A 10,899-nucleotide genomic window follows, 5' to 3' on the forward strand; every position below is an offset into this window, starting at 1 on the left:
AATGTAAGACAGAAAAAGTTCTAAAATAGGGAAACGTATCTAGCATAGCTGACTCTCTTCAGCAACAAATATTAACAGAAAAGAAGGAAAAAGGAGCAAAAGAGTAAAAGAAAAGTACCTTGGCCCTCATTATAAGCCACTCTGTTAATTGCAATAACTGCTGATACCGAATAGATCTTGATTAAGACATTTATTGCAGGAAAATTCCTGGTATTTACCACAACATGCAGATTTTGGTGTTGTACGCAACAAATTATGCATGTTATTCCCCCAAAACTCGTAATTGCTTGATATGCATTGCACTCCATTACTTCTGACAAGTCAGAGCCAAATTTTATCAGGTGGAGTACATAGCACACCAAAGACCAAGCTGCTTGTAAAGAAGGTATTAGGGAGAGAGACAAGGAACAAAGCAGAAGGACAGACGACGTGAAAAGAGAAAACAAGACAGCCTCCAGGAAGTAACCAAGGCTTAAAAATGTAACCGTGCTGTCCAAGCTTTATTTACACCGTTAAAGTTCACTTTGAAACAACACTATCCTATAAAACTACATCGTTTCATCGGGCAAGAGTTCTTTCAAGCTCCAGGGTTGCTCTGTGTCTCCAAAGGCCCAGTAAGACATGAGGCCGCCCCCACTGGTTGGTGGACAGACAGGGCACAGCGTGGGGCCTCTGGAGAGCACAGCTGAAGGGGGTGGGGTCAAGAGGGGGACGTAAGACTGTGATAATAAATACATGAAGGAAGGGGAGAAGGCGCAAACTTAGGCCTCGGACTCGAACATCTTCTTCCTGCCTTCCATGCCGGACTTCTCTTCAATATTCTTACGCCAGTCTCCGACGTCGCGCAGATCCTTCTCCTTGAGGAGAGAGAAGAGAAAAGAGCGTCAGACGTCATGCGGCCTATATCGAGCAGTGAGAGAGGGACACGGAAGGGCAGTGTGAGCGTGACGTGACGTAACGTAACGTGACGTGGAGGTAGCAGGGAACAGAATGACACCGCAAAACAAAATGTGACACTGTTGACATTGAGCTTACAGAGAACACAGGGTCGGGCTGGCCTATAAGGCAATCAGGCGGTGCCTGGTGGGCTGGTTTGACACACCAGTGTGTGTGTTTGTGCGTGTGCTGGTTGTTTTAGCAGTTGTAGGACTGTTTTATGGACAGGTAGGCCGGTTTTTCGGTTGAGTTCTTTGATATTACAACTTTTTTGCCGATATGCTTCGCTAATGGGGGACACTTCTATTTTAGTGACCCGGCTTATGTTTTTGGTGGCTGTCTGACCTAGACAGAAAGATATAGAGCTAGCAAGGTATAAAGTGACATGGAACTAGCAGAAACAATGACACAGAGTTAGGAAGACTAAGAATGGCATGAAACTAGCACTGACTTAAAGCTAGCAAAACACAGAGTGAAAGAACTGGCAAGTCTGAGCTAGCAGGACATGAAGTGATCTGAAATAAGTATAAGTGTGACATGTGATATGGAGCTACATCAAGTTAGCAGACACATAAATGCTCGACAATGCAATGTCTTCGAGTTTTGATAAAGCAGGGACATAAAGTTAGCAGAAAACGAGTGACACGAAGCTAGAAGGACAGGGAGTGCCACTGAGCTGGCAGGGCAGATGCTGACAAAGCCAGCAGCAGTTGAAATGACATTGAGTTCGCAGGGAACAGAATGGCATAGAGCTAGCAGGAAAACTTATGCCAATGAGCTAATAGGGCGCACAGGGGTGTAGAGCTAGGAGGCCCAACAGCAACATTTAGCAATACAAGAAGTCAGGGCATAACTGCCAATACTGCAGCGGTGCTGGGGCATAGGAGATATTAGTGGCCTTGTGGAGCCCAGTTGGCACTCTCTTTTGCCTCCAAACCAACAAAACATGGAGTGTCAAAGATCTAGAAAGCTGTAAAACGAGCTGGACAAACGTGTCAAACTGCTACCAAGGCATTGAGTGACTTTCCAGGTGGACAAGACACCTAGTGGTGAACTCTGCAGAAAGGTAGAGCAGTGTTTCTAGATTTTCAGGATCATGCTAAGACAAATGACTGGTTTCATACCTTGTCTGTGTCTTCTTTCTTGACCTGCTTCAGGTTGGCACGGAGCTCCATGTTGACCTTGTGTTTGGAGCCCAGCAGAGCGCGCAGCATGGCATCAGCAGACATGCGCACTCTCTTCAGTGGTGGCCTCTTGAACTTGCCTCTCAGGTCAAAGATCTTCTGGTTCAAATCTTCCAGCTGAAAGAGGAGGAAAGAAGGTCAGAAAGGAACATGTCAGAGAAAGATAGGGGTACACCTTTGCATGTAGACTATCCGAGAGCCCAAGCAAAAAAGGCACTTAGTATTGTCAAAATCCGTATAACTCCCTATCAACAGAGGCATAATATCAACAATTAACACAGGCTATCCTTGCACAATGTACTTAGTGAGTGCTTCACCTTTTCACCCAGCCGGTGCCTTCAGACACTCAAACATCTGAATGCACTCCCCAAAAATAGCTGGTAATCAAGTGGTAAACCCCCTAAAACCTAGCAAACCACCCTCTAACTCATTGCCCTCAACTTATAGAAACCCTCTCATTAACCAGAAAAGCATTATTGTCACGGCAGGAAACCTGGCACATCCCCATTTTCAACACATCTGACTCCTCTTTTCAAGTCGGTAAAACTATGTCATCAACTCGACAAACAGGTGTCTTTGAACTAGAAAATTAGTCTCATCAGCACAGCAAAACCTTCTCAGACACGAGAACCATTCTTTTCAAGCCAATAAACCCCTTTGAACCCTACAAACCTCTATCCCCAACCCATTAAACAACACTCTTCAAGTCAGTAAAACTATATTCCACACAGCAACCTGAAACCCAGTCTCGTCGTCCTGGCAATATATTTTTAAACTGGAATCCCCTTTCAATTGTGGAATGCTCTGCCCCAATTCACCATGTGGCACTTTAAACCTTGTTAAACCCCCCGCTCCTCAAGCTGCTGGCCTATATACTTTGTCAAAACAAAGTTTGTGGAGGAGAACAGTCTGTGTGGAAGCACAGTCCCTCCCAGGATCACAGGTTGTGGACAAGCATAATCCGTGAGTATATTCTGGATGGATTATGATGGGAAGGTTAGTTTGGGTGGGAACTCAGTCCAGACCGGAAGCATAACCAATGTGGGGAATAGTTAAGTACTGTGGCTGAACAAATAGGCAATGGGTGGGACAGTTTGTAATGAAGCACAGTTCAGGTGACATTATCTGGTTGGAAACACAGGCGGTGTGGGGTATTGCATGGACAAAAGCATAGTGGAGATAGGATTTTCTTGCTGGGAGAATAACATATAGTATAGGAGGGCAAGTCAATAGGGGTGGGGTAGCCTATATATGAGAGCAGCCAATGGGAATGATCCCCTTGAATGACGAGAAGAGCTTGAGAATGAAGAAATTACCTCTTTGCTGCTCTTCTGCACCTTCTGTTCCATGTCGTATCTTTCTTCATCCACCTCATCTATCTTGGCGTGTAACTTTTTGCAATATTCCTGAAAGAAAAATGCCAGAAACCTCAGTTTAGCTGAGACAAATGCCCCCAACTCAACGTTCAACCTAATCCACATTGTGTCACGGAAGTCTCTGTCATCCACGCAACTTGACCAGTCTTCTTCCTCCTCCCCTACCCTCATTGATACCTAACCCAAAGGATCAACAAGTTCACCCAACTGCGAGTCTTCCCAGCATTTACGAGTCGAGGTTCCATCAACCACATTTCTGCAAAAATTGGAGACATTATACATCTCTAAGGTCTAACCATGTGCTGCTTTACAAACTACCATAGACATATGGAACATGACTAAAAGCATCCCTGGTAGTTGGTGCAGTACACAAAGTACAGTGGTGGACCTCTCTGCCAGGAAACCTGGACTGGCGCCCATAGTTTGGTGCACTGAAAAGACCAGACCCAGATCCGCTGGTAGAGGTCTTGACTTCTTGACGTTGCACTCAGTTCACAGTAGTTCTACGCGGGAGGCTTTGACTGACTTAACTAACCTGCAGATCTTGCAGGGAGCCTGGCAAGCTCAGGGGCGGGCAATGCTCTGCCAGGTACCTCTCCTTTTCAGCAGCGATGTCTTGTTCTTCTTTCTCTAGTGCAGTCTTAGCGACTTGCAGCATCAAACTCTGTGAAGCAGACAGGAAGATATATTAGGAATCAGGAAGGGGGTGCAGGACAAGAGTAGTGATTGAGATACAAGATTTAGGGATCCTGGCTTTTGGAATGTAGATGGATTCCCCGTGTGTGGGGGTATTTATGGGCCTTGGTAGAGTGACGACCGAAGCATTAGGGGTTGTGGGTGTGGAGGGGAACATTAGGAGTGCTGACTGTGTCTGGATGTAGTAGGGTTACCAGCTCTGGGGGATGCAGTAGGAGCATTGACTCTGGGGGGTGCAGTAGGAGTGGTGGGAAGTAGAGGGGAGCATTAGGAGTGCAGACTTTGATTGGATGATGTAGGAGCATTGGCTGTGGGGGTTACTGTGGGTGTATTGACTCTTCGGGGCACCTAGTATTAGCTGTGGCTGTGATGAATGCAATAGGCACGCTGCGAGAGTGGGATTATATCATAAGGATGGCTTTGAGGAATGGAGTAAGTGCCTCTCAAATGCTGTTGGTTTATCATTGTTTCTGGTACTGCATGATAGCTGACTGTGGCGATGCTGTAGTATTGCTGGCCATGGGAGAGAATTTATTAACTCTTGTGCAAGAGATGCTGTGGGAGTGCTGGTGGTGGTGGATGCAGCTGGTGTGCTGGCTGAAGGGTGTAGTAGACGTGGTGGCTGTAGATGGTGTAGTCGGTCTGCTGGTTTTGTAAAATGCACTAAACAATCTCCTGGTGGATGCGGAAGGAACACTGATTGTACTAATACAAGCCGTGGGTGATGCTGAAGTGGTGCTGCGGCTGTGTTGGGTGTGGTTGATGCAATTTGGCATGTTGTACATATGCTGCTGTTGAGGTGCTACATTTAGGGGATGCTGCAGGAGTGTTGCCTGTGTGGCATGCTGCACAAATGATACTGTTGAAGAAGCTGAAGGAGTTCTGGCTCTTGGGATGCTGTAGTGGCCCTGGTGGTAGAGGAACAGTAGATGAACTGGTGTTGGAGTGACACTCTCCTTAGAATCTAACTCACCTTAAGATGCTGCTTGCGCTGGTTGGAGATCTTGGGCTTCTTCTGCAGATGAAAAAAAGAGAAATAAAAATACAGATTAAAGGAAGCGCAGTGGAGAGGGGCCCATGTTACCCATCACACTCCCTGGCCAGCTAGTCAGAGTTTGACCCTAAGAATTTCCTGATGGCAAAGGGAGAACAATGCCATCACTCTCAGAAGATCTTCCCTGCATCAGATCCTTCACAACTCCAACAAGAACAAGGCTAGCTGCACTTGGAGGACCCAAACGCTGCTGTGGGACACCCCCATAGGTGATTAAGATGCATGCAAGGGGCACTGGAGGCATCACCCAGATTCGCATGTTCATGCAGAACTAGAACTTAAGATCATATAAAGGAGTCAAGGTGCCTCACAAACAACGCTCAGATGACAAGAAATAAGGAAGACTTACATCATCGCTGCATGAAAGAACATAAGGAGAAAAGGGAGAGAAAGAGAAAGAAAAGGGTATTACTTTATCATCATCGACATATGTTTGGTTGGTTGCACATATCCTCCACCCCACATTGAAACCCAACGCAGCATCGATACATCAGAAAAATACACAAGTGTGCACCAGACCCCAATCACCATCTGCTAACCCAACCAACCACCTCCAATACCCTTTAAAACCCCTTAAAACATTTACATTTCCTGCTACACTTCCCTAGCCCAGGAGAACATGTATGTATCATCTTCATTGGGGCGTCAACCTGCCCAAATTTCTATCAATCTTCCGCATCCCCAGCTTGTCTATTAGCCGAGGCTCTACGCCTGATCATTTGCAGAAACTCTAGATAGACACTGAAGCCAAACATCTGTTTCTGAGAACATGTATAAGCTCCAGATATACACAGCAGCCAGTGCCGAATCAATAGGCCCTGGGCTCACTGAAGGACAGTGAACTTTTGTGGAGTTTCTCATGCAGGAAATTAGGCTTTGGCATCCAGAGGGTAACCATAGGGCCGGCCGCTCTGGACCGCATCGTAAGATATGCCTTCTGGCTCCTGTATGTGCAACTGTCACTCATAGAGCGGGACTAGCCAACATAAGATCACATCATCCTGCGGACCTCAACACCAAACCTAGACTGTGAGTTGTTATTCCTCTTTTCTCTTAGTAGTAGCCTACTGAGCCGTGTAGGCCCATGCACTATTTGAATACAGACAGCTCCCTCTGCAAAGCGGTTACCTGTCTACAGACAGAGCTCGAGCCCTCTGAATGACATATCTGCAGCAGCAGAGCGTGCCACCCATCAGAGATGGTTTTCTAACTGCACAGGTCGCACTTGAACCCTATAAGAGACATCCTTTTGGCCGCAGACAGCTTTCAATCTATGCCAGCCTCTAGAGCCTGGGAGGGGCAGTCTTCAGCCTTCATTGGTCTCTGAGGTGCTGGAGCAGCAATCTTCTGTCTACGCAAGGCTCCGAGGCCCATAGGAGACACCATTCTGCCAGCATAGGCCTCCAAGACCTAGAAGTGACAGCTTCTGCCTGTACAGGCCTCCAGCTCCCAATACAATGTGCCTTTTGCAAAGGCCTCCATTTCCCATAATACAGTGCATTCTGCCTGCACAGCCCTCCAGTTCCTTGGCCTTCTGTCTGCAAGGCGACTGGGGCATATGATAGACAATATACAGCCTGCCCAAGGCTGTGAGGCATCCCGCCTGCAAAGGTAGAGCCTGACGCTTGCAAGAGCCCGCGCTTGTCTTTCGCAGCCGGAAGAGGCTAGCACACCACAAAGCACGTGACTTCCTTAATGAAACAGGAGGTGAAAGACACTTACTCTTCACCCATCTTGACTTCTTTGATCTAGAACCTGCAAGAAAAAAAAGAAGAAACTTGTAAGTCACCAGGTTTGAGGAAACACATGCGCTGCGCAGAGAGTGGTGAGAGCAGGATCAAGTGTACACAGAAGGGAGCGGTGAGCGCATGATGAAGTGTATAAAAGCACAGAGAAGAGAGCAAAGAATAAAGTGTACAAAATCACAGAGAAGGGAGCGGTGAGAGCATGTGAAATATACCACAGCACAGAAAAAAGAGCAGTGAGAGCGAAGAAGGTGTACTTATGAACGGAGAAAAGAATACTCAGAACAGGATATATGGTTGGTGTGTACTGAGAATGACACCACAGGATACAAAGATTAGAGCACTGAGCACAAAAGAGAGGGTTTTGTGCAAAGAAATAATGATGCATGCAGAGCATGTTTGTGCACAGAGACTGAAAATAACAGAACAGCGGGCGTTCAAGCAGCACTAGTGATAATAGTGAGACTGGTGATAATAGTGAGACAGTAGTGATAACAGTGGAACAGTAGTGATAATAGTGGGACATTGGTGATGAGAATGGGGCAGTTGGTGTTTATGCAGTAATATTGATGAGTGGACAGTGGTAACAATAGTGGGGCAGTAATGACAATAGTTGAACACTGGTGATAAGAATGGGGCAGTGGGTGTTTATGCAGGGCTTTTGATAAGAGTGGGACTGTGGTGCCAATAGTAGGACAGTGGTGATAAGAGTGGGAAAGTGGGTGTTTATGCAGTAATGTTGATAAGAGTGGGACAGTGATGATAAGAGTGGGACAGTGATGATAAGAGTGGGACAGTGATGACAAGAGTGGGACAGTGATGACAAGAGTGGGACAGTGTTTTTTACGCACATAAAGGATTAGGAAAAGAGGAGAGAGACCTGTGACTGGGTAAAGCAATACGTCCAGAGAGGTAGGTGTTGGACAAGATGGTCCAGTGGACAAGGTTGCAGCCTACAGAAGAGCTATGTGGTTGACTGCCCTGCAGAGAGAGGCCAGGAGACTCCTGGGAGGCCTCGGGTTGCAGAAGTTTCTAAAGTCCCTGAAGGCCTGGCTATTCGGCTAAGCAACTTGGCCCTGCAGCGCCTGGATACCCTCATGGGGAACAAGAAGCGCTCTACCAATTTACTGATTGATTGATTGAGAAGCCTCTAGAGGGTTCAATACTGGACAGGACAGGAGACCCCCAGAAAGGCCTAGTGACAAAAATACCTCATGAGGCCCCAGGTACTAGACAAAAGTCTAAAGTGAGACCTTACACAGGAGGTTTCGGGGAGGCACCAGAGAGGCCACACAATAGATCTCCCAGAGTATCAGTGCCACTACTCCGAACAAGCATGTATCTCGAGAATGCAGGGCCACTGGAATAAATGTGGTTCTATGGCAGCAGCGTTTTTCACATAAATATGAATTTGCTGCATTTGCCAATTAACCCGTGATCTGGTGCATAATCTGCAGATTTTGACCAAAAAAAAGAGTTTTGATCTCAAACGGATCAAAAATTACTAAAGCATGGTGACAAATGTCCCTGCATAGTGGAAAGCCCTTCGCAAAGGTTGACTGGTCATCTTTCAATTGCTTATTTCTGTATTTGGATGTTAAACTGGTACCATAAGGTTAAATCGTTGCCCAGCAAGTGTTCAAAGTACAAAATAATGAACTCCTAGTATCACAAAAGGTGCCTCGTTATGTCCCATCATTTGCCTTTCCTTGCCACATAATCTAGTCAACCCTCTCGCATATCTTAATCCTCCTCTACCGCATAATTCCTGTGACCCTTCCAAAATGGTGGGAATGCAGCGCATCCTATTCCCTTTGATGGAAGATTAGGCCTGCTGCCCCTGAGGTGAAACTCGAGCCTCTCACAATGTGCTGGGAGCCTCGGGCTGCTTCTAAAAATGTCCCAGGCCCTTCCAAGGAGCAGCAGCTGACTCCCCGCCTCGGATACCTGTCTCAATCCCCCAGCGGGTCAGGAGGGGGCTTGGGCACATCTTTGGACCAACACAGGGTGCCCAAGGCGGACTGGAGCGGCTGAAATGACGCCCAGCCTTTCTCTCGGCCAACCCCCCTCCGAGGAGAACACCTGCCTCTCCAGACTCGTCATGGCACCTTCCCCGCGCCCCGCCCCTGAATATTGCTCCGCGCCTAGCTCTGGCGTGGATGGGGTACATTTATTGTGTGAGTGACGCACTGTGGGCAAAGCGCTACAAATAGCTGACAGACGCCTCAAATGGCAGTTTCTGACGAGTTGGCTGACAGGCGCTCGAAGTGGGAGTTCAGCATTTTTTTTCTTCTATAGATGACACTTAAGTCTCTTATGTGTTGCTGGAGGTCTTAAGTTGTTGTCTTGAGAGATTCTCGATATAGCCCGAGGCGCTATGCCCACAAATGCGTTAGGGGCTTCTCAAATGAGAACCGCCAGGATTTAGGACAGGGTAAGAGGGGGAGCACAACGGCGGTGACTACAAATGCTCGAAGGAAAACAGAGAATTGTGCAGGCGAGAGGTGCAAGAAAGACAAATAAATACATAACTGATCATGCAGAAAGATTGCCATGTGCAGTACGCACGGTGGGAACGAGATGGGATGTATGGATGAGTGGTAGTTATGTGGCATGGGAGATATGATCCATTTTTAAAGTATCCATTCATCTATAATATAATTCATTTTTGCACAAACACAGCACCCAGGGGCCCGGTTAGACCAACGCCCCTACTTCATGCACCCTGGACATCTCCCCCTCCCCCCTCCCCACACCCCGCTCCCGTCAAAATGTCCCCTCTATATGGTTGCCCACCCATATATCTAACTTTTCCTTGCAGTTGCACCCTCTTTTGTAGTCAACTCAAGTAGTTCTCACGCAGAGCACCCATCCTTTGTGGTCTCACTGCACGTGCACTGAGCCCCCTTTTATTTGGACCCCCTGACAGGACGGTCCTTCTCCCCGGCCTCTTTCATGCAGCCTCCGTGTTCCTGGACCCGTCAGCTGAAATCCCTTTCTCTACCGCCGTCTAGTCAGAGACCCCCGCCCACACCCATAACCTCCTACACTTTTCTGCGATGCTCCTACAGAGCCCTGCTTTGCCTGACCCCCCCCCTTTTAGGAGGCGCCCTATACAGTTCACATCCCGCTTGAAGTCGTTTACGAGCCACCCCTTCAGAACACCTCCTTTCTAAGAGCCACTCTATAAAGAACCCCGGTGCAGTGGGGCCCGCGGTTGCCCTTCCCCAAACGCATTAAATAAATAAATAAATACATAAATAAACAAACTCCTTTTAGGGCCCCGCCTTGACAATACTAAATGTATTGTCCATTCTGTATCTCCAAAGCGAGCATAGCCTACTTGTGAATGCATTCACAATGAGGCAGGTAACGCCAGGCGCCAGTAGGCAGAGTCACAAACTGCAAACGCTTCTTACGCCTGGAGAGTCGAGCCCCAGTGGGGCGTGACCCCCTCAAACTCCCTTTCCTCTCCTCCCCTCTACTATGAGAACCCTTCGAAAGCACTGCAGGACTCCTTTATACTGCCTTCACTTTTATAGCGCTTCACAACACCTTTTAGAGCTTTTTCCTCTATAGCGCTGTAAAGACGCCTTTATTGCGCCCCTCTGCAGTGCTCAGGCGCCACCTCACGAGTGCCCCTCTAGTTTGTATCCTCCCTCCGAGCGCCCCTCCCCGTACCCCGCAGCAGCACCCACCCCAGGTGCCGGTCGGAGCTGGCTGCACACACACGGCTCACCTGCCCCAGGAGAAAGAGCCCACGCTGGTGGAGAACGCTGAAGAGACTGGGAGCCACGGGCAGCTGGGGGGGCAGGGGGGGTATAAATGGACTCCTCCGAGGGGGTAGCAGAGGCCGGCCTCTCTTTATGGGCATGCAAGACTCTTCGGGCCAATGGAGGCTGGAGTCC

The 10,899-nt window shown here is 48.0% G+C and overlaps 1 protein-coding gene and 1 long non-coding RNA gene across 2 annotated transcripts; both read right to left on the reverse strand.

The window, feature by feature from the left end:
* Positions 1-458: 458 nt before the first annotated feature.
* TNNI2 (troponin I2, fast skeletal type) lies at positions 459-5,312 on the reverse strand. Its single transcript, XM_078682747.1, has 5 exons — positions 5,166-5,312; positions 4,032-4,160; positions 3,437-3,526; positions 2,061-2,237; positions 459-857 (listed from the first exon to the last, which is right to left on the reverse strand). Exons 2-5 carry the CDS (start codon positions 4,152-4,154, stop codon positions 762-764), a joined length of 486 nt encoding a protein of 161 aa, XP_078538873.1. The 5' UTR covers positions 4,155-4,160; positions 5,166-5,312; the 3' UTR covers positions 459-761.
* A 146-nt stretch (positions 5,313-5,458) lies between these two features.
* Positions 5,459-10,899, reverse strand: LOC144823868 (uncharacterized). The gene is made up of 3 exons (XR_013608848.1): positions 10,731-10,899; positions 6,969-7,001; positions 5,459-5,602 (listed from the first exon to the last, which is right to left on the reverse strand). It is a non-coding gene; the product is annotated as an uncharacterized LOC144823868 (long non-coding RNA).

The sequence above is a fragment of the Lissotriton helveticus genome, chromosome 3_1, assembly GCF_964261635.1.
Source record: "Lissotriton helveticus chromosome 3_1, aLisHel1.1, whole genome shotgun sequence".
NCBI lineage: Eukaryota > Metazoa > Chordata > Amphibia > Caudata > Salamandridae > Lissotriton > Lissotriton helveticus.

Excerpts from the sequence above, each read along its gene's own strand:
- TNNI2 (XM_078682747.1), bottom strand. The coding sequence starts at position 4,154 with ATGCTGCAAGTCGCTAAGACTGCACTAGAGAAAGAAGAACAAGACATC. Across the intron at positions 3,527-4,031 it reads GCTCCCTGCAAGATCTGCAG|GAATATTGCAAAAAGTTACA; the intron begins GTTAGTTAAGTC and ends TTTTTCTTTCAG. Across the intron at positions 2,238-3,436 it reads TGCAGAAGAGCAGCAAAGAG|CTGGAAGATTTGAACCAGAA; the intron begins GTAATTTCTTCA and ends CTCCTCTTTCAG.